The following is a 25,089-nucleotide window of genomic DNA, read 5'->3' as shown; positions in this document are numbered from 1 at the left end:
GTCAAGTATTTTAATCTCCTTTAATCTGAACTGATTCTTCGGCCTTTCTTTGTTTTCACATTTTGAAGAGTGAGCCACTTTTTGGTAGCACGTTTCCTCAGTTTGGGTTTGTGGTTAGATTCCAATTCTGTTTTTTGGGCAGGACTGTTGTGGAAGTCACGTTCTGTCCTTCTCAGGATGTCGTCAGGAGTCACAGTATCAGTCTGTCCTATTGATGGTAATTTAATTACTTGTTTAAGGTGTTGTTCACTAGGTTAATCCACTATAAAGTTACCATTTTCCCCTTTGTAATTAATAAGTGATTTGTAAGGAATATTTTAAGACTTTGTGAATATTCTGTTTCTTATCAAACTTTCACCCACTGGCTTTGACATCCATTGATGATTCTTGGCAGAGTAATTTACTGTGATGCTTGCAAAACAGTGATTTTTCTAATTCCATCATTTCCTCTACACTTACTGTTCTTCTGCTGGAAGACAGAGTGTTCCCTTTCCCTTCTCCCTCATGTAATTACTTATAGGAGGGTGAACTGGTAGATTCTAGTTTCATTCCACAAATACCCTGCCTGGTGATAAATATCATTATTTATTTTAGTGCTCATTGTCCCAGATCTGGCCAGTGGGAACACATTCAAAACTGGCTCCTGCATTTTTCTAACATGTCTCAATCATTTTTTGAGGGCTTCCTTGTTTTTTGTCACAATATAGCCCAGGTTCATCTGATGTTTTCCCTGCCTCAACCCTAGAATCAGCTATTTCTCCAGGGAATCTTGGTTTCTTTCTATGGAGAAGGGAAAACATTTGCTTCCCTGCCAAGGGTGTTCTGAGAATGTCTCATCTCCAAAGACACCAGCCAGCCCTCGATCCCTCAGCCCTCCTGCCATCAGCCCTCCAGGCAGATCTACACTAGAATGTCATCCGTTAGTATGGGGCCCTGTGCGTTCATGCTGTTCAGATGTTTTGTAGGGAACGCTGCTGAGGCGCCGGGGCCTACAGCAGCACATCAGTGGCACCTTCGTCACAGTTTTAAAATGGTGATGAGCTTAAAAAAAGAGGTAGAGTTGGGCATCCAAAAAACTTATAAAAATGGAACTTAAGTACTATAGTTACATCCCTCCTCTGTTAACCTGTGTTTATGTATAATACTTACTGCTCAGTCAGCAGCCCAAGGCTGTTTATGGCATATGATTCATAGTGGTGTATAAAACAAGGCCTGTTCCCAGACAGGCATGCTTGAAATAGACCTTCGTCTTCTGCATCCTATCACCTGTGCTCATGTATTTATTTGTCAGCTTTGGTGACAAAGCACTTCAGGTTGTCCCTAACACCAGAGGCTGTCACCTATTGCTCCTTCAGCTAGACTTACTCCTTCTTACTAGGCAGGCAGCTAAATTTTCAGTATTGATTGCAGATCCCATTCTGAAAGTAATTAGGAAGAAAAGCACACCATAGCAACACCTCTACTGGGACGCTATTGATTGGGGGAGGGGTCCCTCCTTGTTACAAGGAATTCCAAAGTCTCCTGTCTGTTGAGTCAGAGTACCGTGTGCAGTGATCCAAATGAGGTTTGCTGACTGCCTTTCTCTTTTTACATCCTCCTTCTCCTTTAGCCCAAGAAGTAGAATGTCTTTGTCACTCTGGTCAGGGATTGGCTCTGGCAGTAGCAGCCCAGGCGGGAGACCACAGGTTAACCCACTGAGCTGACACAAGACATGAGGATCTGGCTCTGATTAGATTGAGTTCTGCTAATTAGAGGTTAAGAGTATATAAACCTGAGATTAGAAGCCATGAAGTACTATGGCTTGTAACTTTAGGAGGTATTCAGGTCCTTGCCAAGTTTGGCAGATAACTTGCATGTCCACAGGGAAACAGGAGCTGAGCTACTAGTTTGTGCTTGGAGCTTAGGGGTGCTCTCACCACATCCCACTTATGGAGTAGCCCAGCTGCTTTATGTTGGTCAGCAGGGATGGGCATGGTGTCAGCGTGCAAGTACTGGCCTCAGGAAGGGAGGAGTCTGGGTGGTGTCAGCAAGATGCTGCAGGCCTCTAGGTTGCTACTTGCACCTTCTCAGGGACAGGCATGGGAGAGGGACTGCCATCTGCCTTCACACTTGTGACTGCCACAGGGAAAAGAGGGCATGTGGGCTTCCTGTGGCAAGATAAAGACAGGTCTGGCATCTTGTAGGGCCCTGTTAATCAGCAAAGAGCAGAGAAGACGATGGGGAGCCAGGCCACAGAGGGAATAGGGGGCAGGCTCATGAGCTTCCTGTGATTGTGGCTGCTTCTGTGCAGAGAGATTCCTGGTCACTACAGAGTGTGACAGGCATGTTTATCTAATTGCAGGGACCCCGGAGCTAAGCACAGCTGAACGGAAGGAGTTGGAGAACAAGTTGAAGGAGCGGGAGGAATTCCTAATTCCCATTTACCATCAGGTAGCCGTGCAGTTTGCTGACTTGCACGACACACCAGGCCGGATGCAGGAGAAGGGTGTTATTAGCGTAAGTACAATGGTTGCCACTTCTCCTGACTTGTCAGAGACCCACATGTTAGCAAGTATGTGTGTGTGTTGCACACAGGCTCACAAGCAGGGAGCTATGAGGACCAAATTAAAACAACTCCTGCAGATCAAAACATTTTCAATATTTTTTAGATTTTCGCTTTTTCTGTAACTGTTATCATCCTAAAACAATGTATAATTTAGGTTTCCATTAATTCCTCAGGAGGCAAGCTGCATTTTACTGGTGGAAAACTGAGTCACATGTGCCTTCATTTGTGATGGGTCCTCAGGATGTGGGTTACTATAGGGTTAAGGTTCCTGCAGCAGCTAATTCATAATTGATCTGCAAGTTGTTTGATCCATCTTCTCAAAACCAATTTCTCCTTGTCTGGTTATCTGGGAACTCACAGCCTCTTCCCCAGAACATCTCAGCCATGTGTGGGATCAGCATTAGCCGGGCCCATGGCTGTGCACAGTGCTGCAGACAGCAGGGCATGTGGGCTGCAGTTCTGCCCTGGGGAACATCTGGGAGTGCTAGGAGTTTACAGCCAGCTCTTGGGTCTGTGAAGGGCTTGCCTGGAGAATCAGTTTTTATGCCTGTGGGTTTCCCTCCAGACTGAGCATTAAGCAGGAATTAGGACCGGGCTGACTAAGCTTATTCTTCTCTGCATGTAGGATATCCTGGATTGGAAAACATCCCGTACCTTCTTCTACTGGCGGCTGAGGCGTCTCCTGCTGGAGGACCTGGTCAAAAAGAAAATCCACAATGCCAACCCTGAGCTGACTGACGGCCAGATTCAAGCCATGTTAAGGCGCTGGTTTGTGGAAGTGGAAGGAACAGTGAAGGTAGGTGGGACACTCAAAGAGAAGCCTTTTTGCTGAGTTCCTCACACCACCTGAGGGCTGCAAGGCTGGCCACCAAAGAGTCCACAGTCCTCTAAGGGCAGGAGTGGAAGGGAAGCATAGAGATCCAAGCTGTTTCCTCCCCTAGCTACTCCCCGTAACATGTCATGTCATGACATCTTGTTAGAAGAGGTGGTAGGGCATATGTTGCAGCTTATGCAATCACTCAGCAGACCTTTTTGAACACTTGCCGTGTACTAGACACTGTATTTGGTTCTGGGGGCATGGCAGTGAAAGAGGCAGATGTTCCTATCCACACAGAACTCACCATCTAGAGGGGGAGACAGATAAGAGGTCATGCACAACAGTGAGGCCCATGCTAAACACAGCAAAGGGCACAGTCAGGGCACAACGAGAGGACACTTGACCCTCTCTGGGAAGGATGGGGGAGGTCTAAGAAGCCTTGTGGAGTAAGTGATATCTCAGCAGAGGCTGGAAAACAAAGCAGAAATGAACCAGAGGAAAAGGCTGGATTTGGGGGCTGTCAGGGCTTAGGAGGAATATTCCTGCAGAAGGAATAGCATCTCCTGCTGGAGGACCTGGTCATCTAAGCCACGAGTAAGAGTAACATGCATCGAAGGAACATCCTGCAGCTGTTTCAGGGCAGCTCAGAGACTGGGTGCTTGGTAGGAAGAAGGGGCAGGGGCATGATCACACAGGGCCATGTAAGCTGTCAGGGAGTTTGGACTTCGTCCTGAGGCCTGTGGGAAACCACTCAGGTATTTTAAGCAGTGGAGTGACATGCTCTGAATTCTGTTTTAGAAAGACCACTCAGGGGGCTGTGTGGAGGAGGGAACTGGAGGGGCCAAGAGCAGAAGCCCAACAGGATGTGATCGGCAGGAGATGCAATGACTGGAACTGAAGAGTTGCCTATTTCCAATCAGAGGTGGAAGGAAGTGTCCACCCTTATGCAGGGAAAGGGATCTATGAAGCTGGCATTTTCTTGGGGTGATCTCACAGAGAGGGCTCGTGACCTAGAGCAGTAACCCCGCTGAGGTGGTGTCCCTGGTGCTCTAGCCTCCGTGTTGGGGATGGGGTGGGTCTCAGGCCAGGATGACCTAGCAAGAGCACCAGTGTTTGCCCCGGGAATAGTGGGCTGCATAAGACAGTCCATGGGAGAGGATGGGAAGAAAAAGTTGGAACTTTTATTTCTGTTTATTTTTACTAACAAAAAGAAATTAACCTTTATTAGTAATTAATATATGGATTAGTCATTTACATCATATATGCATTTTTATCAGAAAATTGGTAGTATGTGCTCAAAATATATCTGTCTGTCTCGTCGCTATATGTGATCACAAACGCTCGGTGACTACCAGGTTAGAGCACTGATGGAGGGCCAGGTGGCTGGTGGTGGCTTGAAGGGTCCTGGCCCACAAAGAGGGGCACTCTGGCCTCCGCCTAGAAAGTGTTGCTTGAAGCCTCTGCTCATCGTTCTTAAGGAGGAACTCCAAGATTTGCTGTCAGTTTTAAAGTCAGTGAATTGGGGTGCTTCTAGGATTCACCTTTGTATTAAGTCTGCCCATTTTTTTACGACCGAAAACCTTCTTTGGATAAATATTTCAAATGTGCAGTGGGGGAGCACAGCCTTCTCTGACATTTGGTTCAGGTTAAGGTCAGTCTGTGGCATCATAATTGAGTGAGACAATTTTGTCAGTGGCTACTGGCAGCTTCTAGTGGAAGTTGGCATTGAAAGTCAGGCAAGTGTAAAATAAGAGGTTGTTCTCCAGTTAAGAGTGGCCGGCTAGGTAAATGGAGTGTGTGTGTGTGTGGCCAGGAGAGGTCTGCACTGCCTCCCTACCACATTAGTCACTAATGGACGTGTCCAGCCTCAGTAGGCACAAGGATGAGGAGAAGGAATAGTTTCCTTCCAAGCATGAAGCAAGTAGATAGGCCCTTCAGCTTTTCCCTAGCATCCTGCTCCCAAGGGGACAGAGCGTCTGAAGAAATAGGTCATTGCCATCTCAGTGGAGAGAACAGTTGACCACGTGTGTACAAGCTCCTGGCTGGAACTGAAGTACAGAAGAGAACCCCAGCCCCATAGCTCAGGAAGAGGCTGCCTAGGCACTGGGAGCCAACTATGCCGAGCATTGAGGCCATTTCCCTTGTGCCCGTGTACAAAAGGCAGCATTCTCCTGAGCGCTCTGAGAGGAAAGCTGAGGACTGAACGTGAGGACGGGTGATCCTATGATGTCAGGGCATGTGGCTTTGAAACCTCCTTCTATATTCTGCAGGCTCAGCAGAACCTAGTTGAGTGTGGGGTGGGTGATAAAATCTGCAGCGCCCTTGAGAGAAGAAAGGGTTGCAGTGTTCAAAAGCCATCTGTGTGCCTCTGAAGGGGTGATACAGAATCTGCTTGCTGTTTGGAAATGGTTTTTGTTGTTGTTGTTGTTGTTGTTGTTGTTGTTTTTGGTTCTTCAAACAATGATAGATACTGTGTGTTGTGTTTCTCAAGCGCAAAGACTGGCTGACTCTAGACCCTGGCTTTGCACCAGGAAGTGACCCTCTAATCCTTGTTGTGGTTGGTTACTGTAAGAAAAGACATTTCATGATAAGCATCTATTAGCCATGCCGTGTGTTCTTTTTGTTCCCGGAGAATTTGTTTTCTTAATCTTAATCCTGAAAACAGATTCTGGGACAGAACATTGAAGACACGGTGATGTTATATAACTGAGCACTATAATTCTTCTGTTTCCCTTCGAGATATCTGTTACCATGAGTTATGGGAGACTGTCTGAATCCACTGGGACGATCCTACTCTAGGAAATAGTAGGATTTATGGTTCATAGTTTCACTGCAGGCAGAAGCAAAGCATCACTACAGCTCCTTGATGAAAATAACAAGAATAGTAGTTTAAATTGGGTCATAAGAACATGGCACACATTTATATCCTGGGCATGGTTTCTCACTTGATTCTTAGATCCAAAATTTGAAGTATGTGGTTTTTCAAACAGGCTGATTGATTTATTTTTTCCCAAACCCCACCAGTAGAAATTGAAATTAGGACTCTGCATGGAACAATGAGAATGTGGGTTTTGAAATCTCATAAACTTTGGGATCCCAGCTTTGTCATTTACTGACATGAGCATATTATATAAGTCTCCATTTCCTCATCTGTAAAATGGGGGTGATGTTTATGTCATGGGGTTCAGTGATTTTAAATAACATGATGAGTAAAGTATGGAGCATTAAGTCAGATGTGGTGACTCACGCCTGTAATCCCAGTGCTTTGGGAAGCTGAAGTGGGAGGGAGGATCACTTGAGGCCAGGAGTTTGAGACCAGCCTGGATAACAAAGTAAGACCCTGTCTTCACAAAAAAATTTTAAAATTTGCTCGGTGTCCTGGCACACACCTGTAGTCCTAGCTCCTCAGGGGGCTGAGGCAGGAGCATCGCTTGGGCAAAGGAGTTTGAGGTTATAGTGAGCTTTGATGGCGCCACTGCACCCCAGCCTGGGCAAGAGAGTGAGACCCTGTCTCCAAAAAGAGAAAGTATGGAACACAATGTCTGGCTCAGTAGACATTCAAAATATGCTAGTTTCCCCTCCTCCATGTTAGAAGGTAAAAAAATAATAATAGCAACACAGACCAAGTCAAAGATGTACAGCTGATTGACCTCAGTGGAAAGGGGGCTGACTCCGGGGCACAGTGGGTGCTCAGACGCTCTTTGGTTTGGCATGCTCTCATGTTCCCACAGCCTGATGCCATGATGCATTCTTATTGTTCACACAGCTACCCATCGCTCCTATTCTGGATTTCCAAGTGAAACGAATGCTCAACAGAGGCCCCTGTGAGGATCATAGAGGAAAAAGCACTATTGATAGGGTCGCTTATTTCCACTGACCTCAAAACCTGGCCTCAGGCTACTGATGAATAAGTCTCATACACCAAACTTCTCACACAGGGCCAGGCAGGGAGGAGGTAAGGTAGAACCTGGAAAGCATTGCTTGGCCCTGCTATGGGCCTGGAGCTGAGATGGGATTGGCTCACAGGAACTTGGTTCACAGGGGTCTGGTGGCCACCCTAGCCCACATGTCCTTTGGCTATTGTACTCTAAAGCCTCTGGAAAAAAAATCACATCCTTTCTTGGGCTTCTGTTGGATAGGGCTTAGCCTCGTAAGTATAGGTGTATTGAAAAATGTCTTTCCAAAATATGCATATTCCTTGGGATGTGTATGCCATCCCTACTCCCATCAGGCTGCATGTTTCCCAGAAGTGGGAGGAGCCTCCCTAGCTGGAGGTGTCTCCAAGCAGCTCCCAAGGTGAGTTATTAGTAGGGCATAGTAATCAGGGCTTACATCCATCAGGTTGTGCCCTGGTCACTCCCTGGCCCTGCTGAACCATTGTCTAAGGAGGACTTAACAGCTATCCAATATGTTAGAAATCAAACTTTCCAAACAGGTCATTTAGATGTTGTGAAATAGACTAATTACTACATAAAATTAGTGAGGCTGACTAGTGCCTGAGATACTTATCCGCTGATGCAGAGAGAAAGTGTCTGTTGAACATTCATTGGAGGACAGGCCACTGTTGTGATACAGAATTATTGATATTTTATTGGTAAAATGTTCTGATACAGATGGATATGCAGACAGGTGGCATATGGGCCCAGGCCTGTCATAATGTTAGCAGCCTAGCATATCACACTTGTTTAAAGTCCATGCTGGAACACTAGGAATGACTGGCCACACCTTCTTTCCTTTTTTTTTTTTTTTTTTTTTTGGTCTCACTTTGTTGCCCAGGCTGCTGGAGTGTACTGGTATATGATGACTCACTTTCAGCCTCAACCTCCTGGGCTCAGGTGATCCTCCCCTCCCACCTCAGCCTCCCAAGTAGCTGGGACTATAGGCACACACCACCCCACCTGGCTGATTTTTTGTAGAGATGGGGTTTTGCCATGTTGCCCAGGCTAGTCTGAATCTCCTGGACTCAAGCAATTCCCTACCTCAGCATCCCAAATTGCTGGGATAACAGGTGTAAGCCACTGTGCTGGGCCCATTTTCATAATTTTAAGGAGGGAAATAATAATGGCTTCTTCCTGGGAATAAGGGTGGCTTATCCTTCTGGATGACTGGAATTAATGAGTCTTACAACTGTTCTAAAAGAGCAAACAAGAAACTGCAGGCTCTGGCTGGGCACGGTGGCAACTGTAGGCTCTGGCTGGGCACGGTGGCACATGCCTGTAATCCTAGCACTTTGGGAGGCCAAGGCAGGGGAACTGCTTGAGCCCAGGAGTTCAAGACCAGCCTGGGCAACATAATGAGACCCTGTTTCTACCAAAAAAAGTTTTGCGGGGCATGGTGGGGCATGCCTGTAATCCTAGCTATTCAGGATGCTGATGCAGGAGAATCACGTGAGCCCAGGAGCCAGGAGTTTCGGGCTGCAATGAGCTGTGATCATGCCACTGTACTCCAGCCCTGGCAACAGAAGGGGAGACCCTGTCTGGAAACAAAACAAAACAAAACCTGTAAACTCCATAATCCAGTGGGAGCTTACTTTTCCCAGTTATAGCAAATTAGCTGACAACAGTATAGTAACCCTCTCAGGTCTGTTGAGAAAATCCAGTGGCACTCTGCATACTGAAGTTTGTTTATTTTTGCTAAACATGCAGTTGATTAGAACTTGAGGTCCCTTTGCTTCGTGTACTCTAGGCTGTCACGTGCTGGGGCTTGGCTTGGTCACTGTCATCCAGTGGTACTTGGCACAGACAGCAGGTGTTTTATATAGGGCCCATATTTTCAAGCAACTGTAAAACTTGGAATGCGTTGGCCTAATCCTGTCTGGGAACTTTTCAAAATGTTTAACTTAAACACCTAGGCTACTCTGTGGCTGCAGGAGGAAAAGGCAGAGGAGTTTTCTCTGGAGGGTAGCTGGCTTTCCAGCGTAGTGTCTGAGCATCGTTGGAAGCAGGCATCTCGTTAGCTAATACATTACACCAATCAAGGAGAGTTATCTTAAGCCACAATTAATCTGCTCCCTGGCATATGTTGATAGGAAAGCATCATGCTGTTTCTTAATTAAAAGCAAACGGATTAAAAATGATTAATAAGAGTATTAAATATTCTCCTAAACTAAAGGCTTTGGGATTCTTGGGTAAATCTAAAAATCTTGGGTTTTTTTTTTTCATTCTGAAATCCAAGAAGCATTTATTGTTTTATCTTTTCCTCCCTGCCACCGCAATCTTCATAAGTAGGGGAATGTGTAGAAGTCCTGAAACCATGGCGCAGAAGAGTAGATTGCCAATGATGGAAATGGAAATGTTGAAATTTAGGTGGCGACGTTTAGGAGTCCAGGGAGACCCATCCATATGTGGGGCGTGCAGCAAGCTGGGTCGCAAGAGTGGGTTAAAAGCATGTTATGGGAAACGCAGTGCCGCCTTCTCCCTCGTGGGTAGGGGCTGGCATGACGCTTCCTTTCCTTAGGCGGAAAACACTTTCTCAAGGCAGCGCGGCCTTGAGAGACGCTGGGAGTCCTAACCCAGGCACAGAGAGGAGAGGCTCGCTCAGGTTTGCACTGACAGGGCCACACACTCCAGCAGAAGAATTGCTGATCTGCTTATCAGTGATTACAAACAGAACTGGGCACATTTGAGTCAGAAAAAGAAACGGACAAAGAACTAGAAGAGACGTACTGCTGGTCTTTAGTCCCGGGAAGCCTTTGTCCTTCCAATGTAAAGAACTTAATTTTTAGAAACAGAGAAGTCAATGAAATGACATACATCAAATAACCAGTCACAACTAAGTCGGCAGCTAAGTTAGAGACAGGAAGTGAGAGTCTGAAAAGAAACCATTATATTTGAAGGCACGAGATAGTTAGAACATAGGCTAGCGCTCAGTTTTGTACTGCTTGAGGCCTCTTGTGATGCAAACATTTCCTCTGCAGCCCAGTAGTCACAGCTGTGGCTTTGGTGACCTTGCCTGTATACAGACTTCCTGTAGCCACGTCTCAAGCCTCAAAGCCTCAGAGTCCCTAGCGCACCCACCTATTAAATTACAGCACCAAACTCATTGTCATTCTGACTTTGACTTCGTTAGTGATAACAGAGAAGGATAGCGCACCTTTAAATGACGAGCTTTGTGTTTAATTACCCAAACAAAATGACATAAATATGAATGAGCCCTAATTGTGGTACTTGGTTTTCCGGAAACCATTAACAAAACGATTCCTAAATGATTTGTAAAGAAAATGAGAGGAGAAGAGAGCAAGGAGAAGGCTATTAGGCTTCTAACACACTCCTGAATTATTATGTAGTCAACCACCTAGGAAATACTCAGCTAAATGATCTTGAAAAGGAGGTGAGAGGTGGTTTGTTGAGATTTTCAGGGTTAGGGACATCTTGATCCTTTTGAATACTCTCTTAGGTAATAAAATGGGGCTTAGGTTTCTGACCTGGTCGCTCTACCCTGGCAACAAGACTTCCCCTCCCATCAGTCCTGCGTCCGTGCCTCGTTGAAAGACAGTGGGCTCTATTTCAGGAGACTTCATCCATCCAGTGACTGCCAGGCCTCACTGGGGCTAAAGACTTATACTTTAGGCATTGTGTCTCAGCTCCTCTGAAAGCAAAACACTAAATAAACAGCCTCACCTTCTCAATCGCACTTTACTAAGTAGTTTGGGCTTTTAACTGGTTCTCTCAAATCTGTCAGGTTATTGAATTCGCTTAGCCTTTGTCAAATAGGTCGGTCCCCAGAGTCTGACAGGACAGTCAGGGTGTGAGCACCGGAGTGCTCGGGAGAGCCCCGTGGAAGCTTCAGGTGTACACCTGTGTCCATAAACGAAGAGAAGGAGAAGGGGCACAGCTCCTGCCTTGAGGCCTACTTCCTCCTCCTGCACGGTGCTGACAGTGAAGGAGAATCATGGACACAGAGCACACTTTTGGAGTAAGCACTCCAGATCCTGAACAGTCAGGATGTCCAGGCCTGGCCTGAGCCCTGGTGTTTGACCAAGAGTCATCTGTTTGCAGGCCTATGTTTGGGACAATAATAAGGATCTGGCGGAGTGGCTAGAAAAACAGCTGACAGAGGAGGATGGCGTTCACTCGGTAATAGAGGAAAACATCAAATGCATCAGCAGAGACTACGTCCTCAAGCAAATCCGCAGGTGAGACCAATGTGGGGAACTCCACTAGAGAAGGAGGGCTAATTTCTTTGGAATAAAAAGTTTCCGAACAAATAATGAGATGATCGCAGAAACCTTGCGCTCTCTGCAGTCTCTTGCTGTTTGAGACAGCTGTAGTTGACCCACAGGTACAGATATGGCCCCAAAGCCCAATTCTTTTTCAGCTACTGCTCCCCAGGGGCACTTAATAAACTCGGCTAGATGAAGGCTTAGTTCACTATGCCCACCTCTTAGCTCTGAATGCTGATACTCAAACCGGACGAATGACTCTGGGAGGAAAGCCTCCTCCAGCCAAGAGTCAGCTGCATTCTTCTAGAGGCTTCCGTCTGCTCCACAGGATGGGTGGTAGAGACTGCAGGGGCATTTTTATAAAACTGTATTTGGAAACATTTCACTTACACGCCTACGTATAATATCTGCACTCAGATTTACCTGTTCACATTTTCTTCTCCTTGCTGTATCACTTGTGAGTGTGCCTGTCCTCTCTCCCCTATGCGTAGACATTTTTCCTCTTTCTGAACTACTTAAGGGTGTTACATATATCATGGCCTTTACCCCCAAACATTTCAGTGTGCATTTGCTGAGAATAGGGATACTTTTACATAACCATCATAAAATGATCCACTTTTATAAATTTAACATTGATGAAAAACTTTTAGCTTATATCTACCATCTGTAGAACATTGCTCATTTTGAGTTTGTCTGCTCTCTCCCCACGATGAGATGCAGGTGAGGCGCTCTGGCCAGCACCTTCACAGGGCACCACATATGGGAGCACGTGCTGTTCATCTGCTCCTCCTCATGTTAATTTCATCTCATGTTAATTTCATCCCCTGGTCAAGACGTTGCTCGATTTCTCTACTGTATAATTACTGATTTCCCCCCTTGCACCTAATAAGTAGTCTGTGGGAAGACATTTTAAGGCCATGCAAGTATCTTGCTTTCATCAAAATTTCCCTCTGGAGAGTCTTGCCTGGTATGGTCTTTACAATGAGCTTGCAAAATGATAACTTTCCAACTCCAGTACACCCTCCACAATTACCAGTCACCACTCAGTCCTCACTCCTGCTGATTCATTTATATATTCCTTATTGGTATGGACTCATGAAGTTCTATTTTTTACTGATTTATAATTCATTACTGGGCTTATTTTGATGCCCCAGTTGCTGTCTTTGTGACATGCCCCCATTGTTTTTGTTTTGGGTTTAATTCCTTTTTCAACATAACAAAATGTTTTGGGTTTGTCTTGCACTACCTTGGCTGGATATTTGTAATGTAGGGAAACAAATAAGGTGAGGCAGTGACTAAAATGTCTGCAGTGGATGGTGCACACACGTTTACTGTGCAGTTCTTTAGCTGTCCTGATCTAGACACCTCTGCCTCTCTTTTCTTCACCATTCCCAATCTTCCTTTCCAGCTTGGTCCAGGCCAATCCAGAGGTTGCCATGGATTCCATCATCCATATGACCCAGCATATATCACCTACTCAGCGAGCAGAAGTTGTACGGATCCTCTCCACAATGGACTCCCCTTCCACGTAGGAAGAGCTTCCTGCCTGTCCCTGCCCTGTCTCTGGAGAAAAGGGCTAGAGCTGCCTTTTACAACTGCAACCACTGTAATGAGAAGGCACAGGAGACCCAGCACTGGAGTCAAAGTGGCATTTTACTTCCTCCCAAGTGTTTCAGGTTACGCATGACATCCTGGGATGTAAGATCACAGAACCCCTCCAGCCCACCAGTCATACCTACCCCATTCAGTATTTATTACCCCAGCCAGGCCTAGTCCTCCACTCCCTGCACAGGACTGAGAAGGCAATGAAAGGTACAAACATGTACCATGAGGTCTTACTACCCTAAGCAGGGCTGCCCCTCCTGTCCTGACAGCCCCTTGGCCCCCAGCATGGGGAAGCATGAGGAGCTGGAGTTGCCAGGCAGCAGCCCCTCTCACCCCTGGCCCCATGAGCCACAGCCACAGGCAGCAGAGGAGGGCTAAGGAGAGGGGGAAGCCTCACGTCCATTGTTTATTACCCTGACTCTTAGCCCAGCACACAGTAGGCACTGGAGAGGAATGAGTCCCAGTTTAACCACACCATGGTACCTTTTATGACGAAAAATTAGAGCATGAAGTCTACCACAAGCTCCATAGGAACTCAAAGATGAGGGCAAAACTGTGAGCCAAGAAGCAGAGAAAGAAAATAGACCCAGTTATTCTTGATTTAGGGGACTCCAACCTTGGGTTCAGTCTCTGAGGACAGAGGGAAAGGTAGTTGGCCTCTCACCTGCATGTTACTGCTGGACTAGCTGTTGCATGTGGCTGGGAGCTGCAAGGCCCCAGTGCGTGAGGGGCCCCCAGCAGTTCCACAGGCGGTGAAGCCTGAGTTGGCAGAGGAGGAGCCAGAGAGAACTCTTTCTGCACTGGTGGAAACTAGGTACTTACGTCATGTGGAGGGCCAGCCACATAGTCTGTTTTGAGGACTTGGAAAGTTGTTGCTATGAAGCCTGGAGCTTGGATGGTTTTGAGAGGTTAATGGTGCCTCCACAGTCACTCTTCCCTAGTTCCAGGATTACCATCCTAGCAGCTAACGTTTCTACTCTCTTCCCCAGAATGTAGACAGGCAGCAGATGTAGCAGGTCTCCCCACAGTTCTGAAAGGACCCTGGTGACAGCTACGCCCTCAGCACCAGGAGCTGGCCTTCCCGATGAGGGAGGCTTCCAGGAAACACAGAATCCACATGACCTTAAGATTCTTTACAACTCAGTCATGGTGCTGCTGTCCTCCAGGCTTACTGGCCCCTCCTGACCGGCATCGGGGGCTTCCTCAGGTGGTGGAGAGAGTTTACTTTCAACAACTAGTTTATTCAAGAAAAGAACTTACTGATTCCCCTGTTCCTAAAGCAAGAGTGGCAGGTGATCAGGGCTGATGTAGCATCCGGTTCCTTTAGAGCAGCTAATTGCATTTGTCACTGACGGCCAAGGAGGAAATCACTAAGGCGTTTGAGAAGCACTAAGGGTATGAACGCTCTTGGACGAGCTACAGTTCTGAGCCTTAACCCTGTATTTCGCACACAAGAGTGGAGCTCCACCTCCCCTTCTTCGGGAGGAATCTGTGCAGATGGATTGGCTGAACTTAATGGTTCTGGGTTGCAGGTGGGTACTGTATGGCTGGGTATGGAGCGGACTGCCCCCAGGAGTCAGAGCCTCAGCCTGGCTGCCCTGGTGGAAGGTGTGGGTGTTCAACACCTTCAGAGAAGGGCATAAAGTGGTGGGGGACGATTCTCAGTCCAGGAAAATGCATTGACCATTGCTGGCTATTTGCTTGCCTACTAAGAATTGGATTCATTTTTGACCAGATTATTCTTCTACGCTTTTTTGCAATAAATCAAATCCCACATATCTACAAGTGGTATGAAGTCCTGCACCTCCCAGGAGGCCTGTCCAGGCATCTCTTCAGAGGCAGGGTGGGTTACACTCCTTTACCTCCCCTCTCCCCACCAAATTATGACACAAATGAGTATGTTTCCTCTCTAGAACCCTGTAATGCCTCCTCCCCGATCCCCAGAGCTCCTCACTGTCGGTCTTACCCTGGACAAGGATTTTTTAAGTCAGAGCCACAGAACATGAGCAATCTGACAGTCCCACAGCCCCTCACACATGCAAAGCTACTCAGGCAGGAGGAGTATAAATGATGGATATTGACCAAGACCTGCTTGGACGGGGACTGCCATATTATCTGTTCTCTTTGTTCACACAACAGCCTTCATTTGTCTCAGAATTCGATGGACGCATACCGTGATGAGCAGGAGCTTCAGATGCACTCTTTACACATTTTGTTGAAATAAACCTCTACATTTGTAGAAGAGTTACAGTTTGTCATTTCAATCCAGGCCCAGCCACCTCATCTCTTGTTCTGCTTTCAGCAGGGGCTCAGTGTGCGGCAAGCCCCGCCATGGCCCTGTAACACCTAACACCCTTTGTCTCCTGAACGTGCATAAAGATGATGGCTAGGCAGTAAAAAGCTGGCCTTGGCCAGCCCTGTCTTACTGGCTGAATCAAGGTCAAATTCTGAAAGGCTACAAATGCTTGGGAACCCCATGGCACAGAGTCAGTTTTTAGTTTCTGTTGAGTTTTTCAGGATGGGAAACTTCTTGCTGCTGAAAGCTGGATGGGAGTCCTGGCAGGAATGTCCCCTCCCAAAAAGAATGTCTTTAGAGCAGGAACAAGAAAGACCGCAGCTGTTTAGTGAGGATAACAGCTCCAAGCCTTCGAAGCCTGGAGCTTCTCAGCGCACAGAAGTCGAGAGTGCTGACAACTCAGTGTAAACACTGGGGCCGCAGGGCCCTTGTTAGAGAATTGAGAGGGAGGTTTTGGATTTTCTTAATCATTTAGCTATTCATGGATTTTTTAACTCTGGGCAGGGAGCTCATGATTGCGTGACTTCAACCCTCTGCCTCAGTTTCTCTCTCTAAAAAAGCTTTCTATGGGCCAGGCACGGTAGCTCACGACTATAAACCTAGCACTTTGGGAGGCCGAGGCAGGCGTATCATGAGATCAGGAGATCGAAACCATTCTGGCTAACACGGTGAAACCCCGTCTCTACTAAAAAACATATAAAAAATTAGGTGGGCACAGTGGCATGCGCCCGTAATCCCAGCTACTCGGGAGCTGAGGCAGGAGAATCCCTTGAACCTGGGAGGCGGGGGTTGCAGTGAACTGAGATTGTGCCACTGCACTCCAGCCTGGTGACAAAGTGAGACTCCGTCTCAAAAAAAAAAATTTTTTTTTCTATAAACCCCTGTAATTAAGGCAGGAATGAGCACCAATTCCTGAATGTCTGCAAAGAAAGATACAGGTCACAGGAGGCGAATCCCTGCCCTTTGCTGATTATTAAACTCAATGTTGTATCTGTCTCTCTCTTTGGGATATATTGCAAAGCAAAAGGTTGCTTTTTCTAAAATGAAATAGAATGTTAAGAAAATATCAAAGGCCGGGCGCGGTGGCTCAAGCCTGTAATCCCAGCACTTTGGGAGGCCGAGACAGGCGGATCACGAGGTCAGGAGATCGAGACCATCCTGGCTAACACGGTGAAACCCCGTCTCTACTAAAATACAAAACTAGCCGGGTGAGGTGGCGGGCGCCTGTAGTCCCAGCTACTCGGGAGGCTGAGGCAGGAGAATGGCGTAAACCCAGGAGGCGGAGCTTGCAGTGAGCTGAGATCCGGCCACTGCACTCCAGTCCGGGCGACAGAGCGAGACTCCGCCTCAAAAAAAAAAAAATCAATTTGATTCCCCCTAAGCCAGATGTTCCAGAAAGGGGGGTCAGAAGGGAGATACAGGATAAAGGATCGGGGGAAGATGCTACTGTTTGCCTCCCACTGCTGCTCTTCATGAGCAAGGAAGCCCGGGCTGCATGGCGGCCTGGGCCTCTTCCTTCTTCACTCCTCCCTAAGCAGGCAGCCGAGGACAGGCGGCAGGTGTAAGCACTCAGCCAGCACCTGTTGGTGGTTCTGGGGAGGGATTCTGCTGCTGCCTCTGGAAGCTTGTCCGATACAGTGTTTCCTTCCGCTGGGGCGCTACATTTCCTTCACTCTTCTCAACAAAAGGAAAGAAATCCCCACTGGTCTTACTTTGGGGTAGTGAGGAAAAGACTGCACAGCGAGGGTTCTAGGATCCAGACCTAGACCCACCTCTCTTTCCCTGGCTGAACAGTAAGAACACAGTGATTAAGCAAATGCTTAAGGACCATGGGGAGGACTGTTCACCCCTAGTACACAGCTCTCGGTGCTGGACAGCAGGGAAAGGTCTGCAGACAGGCACGGAACTGAAAGGCAAACCTTCCTTCAAACCACTGGCTCCTCAGGCCCTGGGCACACCTGGGCCTGCCCTGTTCCACATGGTGAGACAGAAAACACCATGGGCCAGAGGGAGTGGTGTGGACAAATGAAGCCTACTGGCAGAGAGAGGCTACCAGCTGCGGGAGGGTGGAAGCCAGGGCATTCCAGGCCGGGACACTGGGATCTACAAAGTTATTCGGGGGGCACTGGGAAGGTTGAAGGGGAGTAGAGCAGTCACTTGGGGGAGTAATAGACAATGAACTCCCAAAAAATAAGCTGGCATCAGATATAAAGATCCTTAAATGCCAGGCCAAGGAGTAAGGCTTTGTCCTTTGATGGTTTGTGGGCACGGGAAGGCTGTGTATAAAGCTTTCAAATGCAGCCCAATTGAATGAAAAGAGCACAGGCTTGAGTGCCAAGAAACCTGGGTCCAAGCTCAGCTCGATCGTGTGCAGTCCCCAAGCTGGAGGGGCACCCACAGGAGTGGGGAATGATTGGCTATTTCCAGTGCTCTAGGAATCCTGCTGTGCCTCAGGCGGCAGTCTTCCCATGCTGTTGTCTTTGTGTTGACTGGAGTTTTATCCAGGAAGTGCAGTCCTGGTCACCTCCTGCTGGCCAGTGGCTCTAATGGGTGTTGATAATAAGTGATGGGGGTAGGACATCTTTAGAAATGCAGTATCTTGGTAATAAGCAAACTCTTCCAAAGCATGGGATATCCTGTGGTTGGTGAAGGGCAGATGATAACAGAGCCTCAGACCTTAGGAGACTTGGAGCCACACAGTAGGCTCAGCCCACTAGGAACCACATGGAGACAGGACAGAATAGCTCAGAAGGCGCTGAGTCTGATGGCCAACATTCTGTCATGACTGGCCTACAGTAATCAGGGAGGGCTGGGGTGGGAGAGGCAGAACCCACTGTACAAGTCCAGGCTCTGCAGCAGGAAAGAGCTCGCAGAGCATTCCTGCCCATGCAAACAGCTCCTTTCACAGCCACTTACAAGAACAGGGACTTCGGAATAAGCCTGAGCTGATTTCCAGTATCCAGCCCCTCACTCTTGTCCTTGGGCAAGTTCCTGCCTCCTCATCTGTGAAACGTGGACCTCAATGGGGCATTTTGAAAAATGACATTAAATTAGTTAATGTGAATCAAGTGCAGGGCATGAGCAGCAAATTCTCAATGCAAGTCATGTTTCTCCATGCCCTGTCTCTTTCGCTCCCAAGACCAGGGGCCTGTCATCACTCAGGGGCACCCTCCTCATAGGGTATTGGTGGAGAACCGTCCCCCTGGTGAGGGCAGGGTCTAGGGATTGTCTCTAGGTGTTGGGTGACATGGACACTAAGCTGAAGTGCCACTGAGGAGCTGTGCAGCGGAGCCTGAAGGCCGATCTCCAAGCCTGGCTGCCCTCACTTAGGGCAGGCCTTGAGCAGCGCAAGGGCGTTCTGAAGTCCTGCCTTCCCTGGGATGTGAAAGTAGAGTGTGGAACGAGAAGATCCCTAAGATCCCTTCCAGCTCTAGGAAGATTTTCATCTGGGATCATGGGTAATGCTGAAGTCTGGATAAAAATACTCCATGCCCACTGGCATTGTCAGCAACAGCAATAACTCAGTAGCAAACATACAGGGAAGACCAGTGGCTCAGCTTGGCTCAAGCAATAGACCAGCAGCCTAGCTAGAGCTTTAACAGAAGCAGGAAATGTGACAGCCACAAGGGGCCTGATAAGCTCCCGGCACATCCACACAGGCGAGACCAGAGAAGGCCCAAGCTAGTCACACAGCCCCAACCGAGAGAACCTGTGGGCACATGAAGAGGAAATGCCAGAGGGTCCAGCAGAAAGTAAAAGCCAGTGCAGATTTCAAAACTGCTGAAATTTTTTAATATGCAGCCCCCGCACACGCACACACACATCGACTTATCAGCAGAAAATAGAAGCCTTGCTGGCTCAAGATACATCTGCCTAAATCATTGGCTGACCATTAGGCACAAGGGTGGCCCCTGTGAAGCTAGGCTTAAAAAATAAGAATTTTTAAAAAGAAAAACTGAGCAGAGGCTGGGTGTGGTGGCTCAATCCCTGCACTTGGGGAGGCTGAGGCGGGTGGATCACTTGAGGTCAGGAGTTCAAGACCAGCCTGGCCAACATGGTGAAACCCCGTCTCTACTAAAAATACAAAAATTAGCTGGGTGTGGTGGTGTGTGCCTGTAATCCCAGCTACTTGGGAGGCTGAGGCAGGAGAATTCACTTGAACCCGGGAGGTAGAGTTTGCAGTGAGCCAAGATCGTGCCACTGCACTCCAGCCTGGGCGACAGAATGAGATCCCATCTCAAAAAACAAACAAAAAACAACTGGGCAGAAACTTGAAACACACACATTTACAGAAATAAAGGGTCAGGTAGGACAACCTTGGGCCCTTCTTTAAAAAAAAAAAAAGAATTGGCCAGGCATGGCGGCTCACACTTGTAATCCCCAGCAATTTGGGAGGCCAAGGTGGGCAGTTCACTTGAGTCCAAGAGTTCAAGACCAGCCCAGGCAACATGACAAAACTCCATCTCTAAAAAAAATGCAAAAAAAAAAAAAAAAAAAAAAAACCAGGTGTGGTGGCACACGCTTGTCATCCCAGCTACTTGGGAGGCTGAGGTGGAAGGATGACCTGAGCCCAGGGAGTTAGAGGCTGCAGTGAACTGTAATCATGCCACTGCACTCCAGCCTGGGTGACAGAGCAAGACCCTGTCTCAAAACAAAACAAAAAAAAGCACATTCTGAATAAAATTCTGATACATGCTGCAACATGGATGAACCTTGAAGACATTATGCTAAGTGAAATAAGCCAGACACCAAAAAAAGATAGTTTGATTCCACTTATATGAGGTATCAGAAATTATCAAATTCACAGAGACAGAAAGTAGAACAGTGGTTACCAGGGGTTGTGGGGAGAGGAACTTGGGAATTACTGTTTTCGTGTTTAGAGACAGGGTCTCGCTCTATTGCCCAGGCTGGAGTACAGTGGTATGATCATAGCTCACTACAGCCTCTAACTTCTGGGCTCAAGCAATCCTCCCACCTCAGCCTCCTGAATAGCTGGGACTACAGGTACAAGCCACCACACCCAGGTAAAAAAAATTTTTTTTTTGTAGAGGCAGAGTCTCACTGTGTTGCCCAAGCTGATCTTGAACTCCTGGGCTCAAGCGATTGTCCTGCCTCAGCCTCCCAAAGCACTGGAATTATAGGCATGAGCCACTGTAGCAGCTGCGAGTTATTGTTGAATGAGTACAGAGTTTCACTATGGGATGATGAAATGTTCTGGAGGTGGATGGTGGTGATGGTTGCACAACAATGTGAATGTCCTTAATGTCACTGAACTATACACTTAAAAACTGTTAAAATGGGCCAGGCGCGGTGGCTCACGCCTGTAATCCCAGCTCAGCATCATTAACTGTTGGGGAAATGTACATTAAAACCACAATGAGACAACACCTCATACCCATTAGGATGTCTACTATAAAAATCAAACAGAAAATAACATGTTGGAGACAACGTGGAAAAATTAGAACCCTTGTGCACTGTTGGCAGGAATAGAAAATGGTGTAGCTGCTATGGAAAAATGGTTCCTCAAAAAATTAAAAGTAGGGCCGGGCGTGGTGGCTCACACCTGTAATCCCAACACTGAGAGGCTAAGGTGCCCAGGAGTTCAAGACCAGCCTGGGCAACACAGTGAGATGCCCATCTGTACAAAAAATCAAAAAATAAAAAATTAGCTGGGTGGTGGCACACGTCTGTAGTCCCAGCTACTTGGGAGGCTGAGAGGAGAGGACTGCTTGAGCATGGGCAACATAGTGAGGAGACTCTGCCAAAAAAAAAAAAACAAAAACAAAACAAAAATGAAAAATAGGAGGCTGAGGTGGGAGGACGGCTTAAGCCCAGGAGTTCGAAGTTGTAGTGAGCTATAATCAAGTCACTATGCTCTAGCCTGGGCAACAGAGTGAGACCCTGTCTCAAAAAAGAAAGCAAAGCACTACATATGATCCAGCAATCTCACTTCTGGGCAGATATCCAAAAGAATTGAAAGCAGGGCCTTGAATAGATATTTGCACATCCATGTTCATAGCAGCATTATTCACAATTGCCAAGAGGTGAAAGCCATCCAAATGTCCATCAAAGAATAAATGGATAAACCAAATGTGGTCTGTACTTACGATGGAATGTTACACAGCCTTAACAAGGAAAGCAACCCAACCCCATGCTGTAACAGGAATGAACCTTGAGGACATTCTGTTAAGTGGAATAAGTCAGTTGCAAAAAGACAAATACTGTAGGATTCCACTTATATGAGGTATTTAAATAGTCAAATTCTGCTGTGCGTGGTGGCTCATGCCTGTAATCCCAGCACTTTGGGCAGCCAAGGCGGGTGGATCACTTGAGGTCAGGAGTTCAAGACCAGTCTGGCCAACATGGTGAAACCCCATCTCTACTAAAAATACAAATGTTAGCTGAGCATGGTGGTGCACACCTGTCAGTCCCAGCTACTTGGGAGGCTGAGGCAGGAGAATCGCTTGAACCTGGGACGCGGAGGTTGCAGTGAGCCGAGGTCATACCACTGCACTCCAGCCTGGGCGACAAAGCGAGACTCTGTCTCAAAACAAAAAACAAAAAAATAAATAAAGTAGTCAAATTCATAGAAACTGAAAGAAGAATGGTGGTTGCCAGGGGTTGGAGTGAGGGGTAAATTGGGAATTGTTAAATGGGTATAAAGTTTCAGTTTTGTGGGGTAAGAATTTTTGGAAATCTGTTGCATGACAATGTAAATATACTTAACACTATTGCGTTGTACACTTAAACATGGTTAAGATGGTAAGTTTTATGTTTTTTTAGCCACACTTTAACATGTATCTATGTAAATATATATATTAAAAACAACACTGGGGCTGGGTGTGGTGGCACACACCTGTAACCTCAGCGTTCTTGAAGCCAGAAGTTTGAGACCAGCCTGAGTAACAAAGTGAGACCCAGTCTCCACAAAAATAAAAATTAAAAAAAAAATAGCCAGGCATGGTGGCACATACCTGTAGTCCCAGCTACTCAGGAGGCTGAGGCAGGAGCATCTCTTGAGCCCAGGAGTTCAAGGCTGCAGTGAGCTGTGATCGCATCACTGCTCTCCAGCCTGCAGGAGAGAGTGAGACCTTGTCTATAAAATACACAAAAGCAAGCAGTAAAGGAAAAACAAATTAACAAAACCCTTATCAATAATTACATTAAATTTCAAAGGACTAAACACTCCAATCAAAAGATAGACTGTCAGAACAGGTGAAAAAATCTAGGCTGGGTGTGGTGGCTCTTGGCTGTAATCCCAGCACTTTGGGAGGCTGAGACAGGCAGATTGCTTGAGTCCAGGAGTTTGAGACCAGCCTGGGCAACATAGGGAGACCTCATCTCTACAAAAAAATTAAAATATAAAAAATTAGCCAGGCATGGTGGCATGCACCTGTAGTCCCGGCTACTCGGGAGGCTGAGGTGGGACAATCACTCAAGCCCTGGAGGCTGAGGCTGCAGTGAGCCTAAATCACACCACTGCACTCCAGCCTGAGTGACAGAGTGAGATCCTGTCTCAAAAATAATAACTAAAAATTTATAAAAACAAACAAAATGCCTGTCACTCCTACCTCGCCTCCCAAGTAGCTGGAACTACAGGTGTGTGCCACCACACCTGGCTAACTTTTTTAATTTTGTGGAGACTGGGTCTTAAGTCTTTAAGAAAAACACTTTAGATTCAAAGACACAAGTGAGTAAAAGTATAAAGACACCATCTACTATGCAAACAGTAACCTTAAGAGTTGGAGTGGCTACATTAATATCAATATCTATATCTATCTATATATAATGTCATTAGAGACAAAAATAAACATTTTATTATGCTAAAAGAATCAGTTTGTCAGGAAGCTATAACAATTATAAATGTCTACATATTTAACAACAGAGCCCCAAAATACAGAAAGCAAAAACTGACAGAATAAAAAGGAGAAATCGACAATTCAACAATAACAGGTCTGGATCTGGATCAATACACTTAAACTTCCACACCAAAAAACAGAGAAGAAAAAAGGAGAATAAACTAAGCCCAAAGCAAGAAGAAGAAAGGAAAACGTAAAGGTCAGAGTGGAAACTAGTGAAAGAGAAAACAGTAAACAACAGAGAAAAGTCAATAGAAACTAAAAGTTAACTCTTTGAAAAAAAATCAGGCCGGGCGCAGTGGCTCACACCTGTAATCCCAGCACTTTGGGAGGCCAAGGCGGGTGGATCACGAGGTCAAGAGATCGAGACCATCCTGGCCAACATGGTGAAACCCCGTCGCTACTAAAAATACAAAAATTAGCTGGGCGTGGTGGGCGCCTGAAATTCCAGCTATTTGGGAGGCTGAGGCAGGAGAATCACTTGAACCTGGGAGGCGGAGATTGCAGTGAGCCGAGATCTTGCCACTGTACTCCAGCCTGGGTGACAGAGTGAGACTCCGTCTCAAAAAAATAAAGGAAAAAGAAAAAAGAAAAAAAAACAATAAAATTGACAAGAAGAAAAGAGAAACAACACAAATTTCCAAAATCAGGAATCTAAGAAGGGACATTGCTAGTGGCTCTACCAAAATGAAGATGATAAAGAAATATTATGAGCAACTTTATGCCAACAAATTAGACTTAGGGAAACTGAACACATGCCTAGAAAGACACAAATTTACCAAAACTGACTTGAGAAGAAACACACAATCCAAATAAACCTACAACAAATAAAGAAATTAGTCACTAAAAATCCTCCCACAGGCCAGGCACCGTGACTCACACCTGTAATCCCAGCACTTTGGGAGGCTGAGGTGGGGGAATCACCTGAGGTCAGGAGTTCAAGACCAGCCTGGCCAACATGGTGAATGGCCATCTCTGCTAAAAATGCAAAAATTAGCCAGGTGTGTTGGCGCCTGTAGTCCCAGCTACTCGGGAGGCTCAGGGAGGAGAATGGCTTAAACCCGGGAGGCGGAGGTTGTGATGAGCCGAGGTCATGCCACTGCAATCAATCCAGCCTGGGCGAGAAAGTAAGACTCAGTCTCAAAAAAAAAAAAAAAAAAATTCCACAAAGTAAAGCCCCAGCCCCAGAAAGCTTCACTGGCGGATGTTCTGTAAAATATTTAAAGAAGAAATAATACAGCCAGGTGCGGTGGCTTGTGCCTGTAATCCCAGCACTTTGGGAGGCCGAGGAGGGCAGATCACCAGCTTAGGAGTTCGAGACCAGCCTGGCCAACATGGGGAAACCCTGTCTCTACTAAAATACAAAATTAGCCGGGTGTGGTGGCAGGCGCCTGTAATCCCAGCTACCTGGGAGGCTGAGGCAGGAGAATTGCTTGAACCCAGGAGATGGAGGTTGCAGTGAGATGAGATTGCACCACTGCACTCCAGCCTGGGTGACTGAGCGGAGACTCTGTCTCAAAAAAAAAAAAAAAGAAAAGAAAAAAGAAAGAATACTGGTCCTTCTCAAACTCTTTTAGAAAACAGAAGGAACACTTTCCAACTCATTCTACAAGGCCAGTATTATCCTGATACCAAAGCCAAAGACATCACAAGAAAACTACAGGCCTGTATCCCTTGTGAACACAGGATGCAAAAATCCTTAGCTAATATTAACTAACTGGGCCAGGTGCGGTGGTGTACATGTAGTCCCAGCTACTTGGGCAGCTGAGGCAGGAGGACTGTTTGAGCCCAGGATTTTGAGGCTGT

General features: G+C 46.8%; 1 protein-coding gene across 1 annotated transcript in view; it reads left to right on the top strand.

Annotated features, from left to right (window-relative positions):
* The window catches only part of LOC108526301 (acetyl-CoA carboxylase 1-like), a 39,449-nt gene extending 24,077 nt beyond the window's left edge, over positions 1–15,372 (top strand). Inside the window, exons 5-8 of the mRNA XM_017867000.1 lie at positions 2,342–2,496; positions 3,171–3,341; positions 11,360–11,496; positions 12,932–15,372. Coding sequence (XP_017722489.1) covers positions 2,342–2,496; positions 3,171–3,341; positions 11,360–11,496; positions 12,932–13,055 — 587 coding nt within the window. The 3' untranslated portion in view covers positions 13,056–15,372. The remainder of the gene's footprint in view (positions 1–2,341; positions 2,497–3,170; positions 3,342–11,359; positions 11,497–12,931) is intronic.
* The last annotated feature ends 9,717 nt before the right edge of the window (positions 15,373–25,089 follow it).

Source organism: Rhinopithecus bieti, unplaced genomic scaffold (assembly GCF_001698545.2).
Source record: "Rhinopithecus bieti isolate Rb0 unplaced genomic scaffold, ASM169854v2 scaffold_1853, whole genome shotgun sequence".
Taxonomy (NCBI): domain Eukaryota; kingdom Metazoa; phylum Chordata; class Mammalia; order Primates; family Cercopithecidae; genus Rhinopithecus; species Rhinopithecus bieti.
The sequence above is the reverse complement of the archived record's forward strand: the minus strand, read 5'-3'. Positions and strand labels throughout refer to the sequence as shown.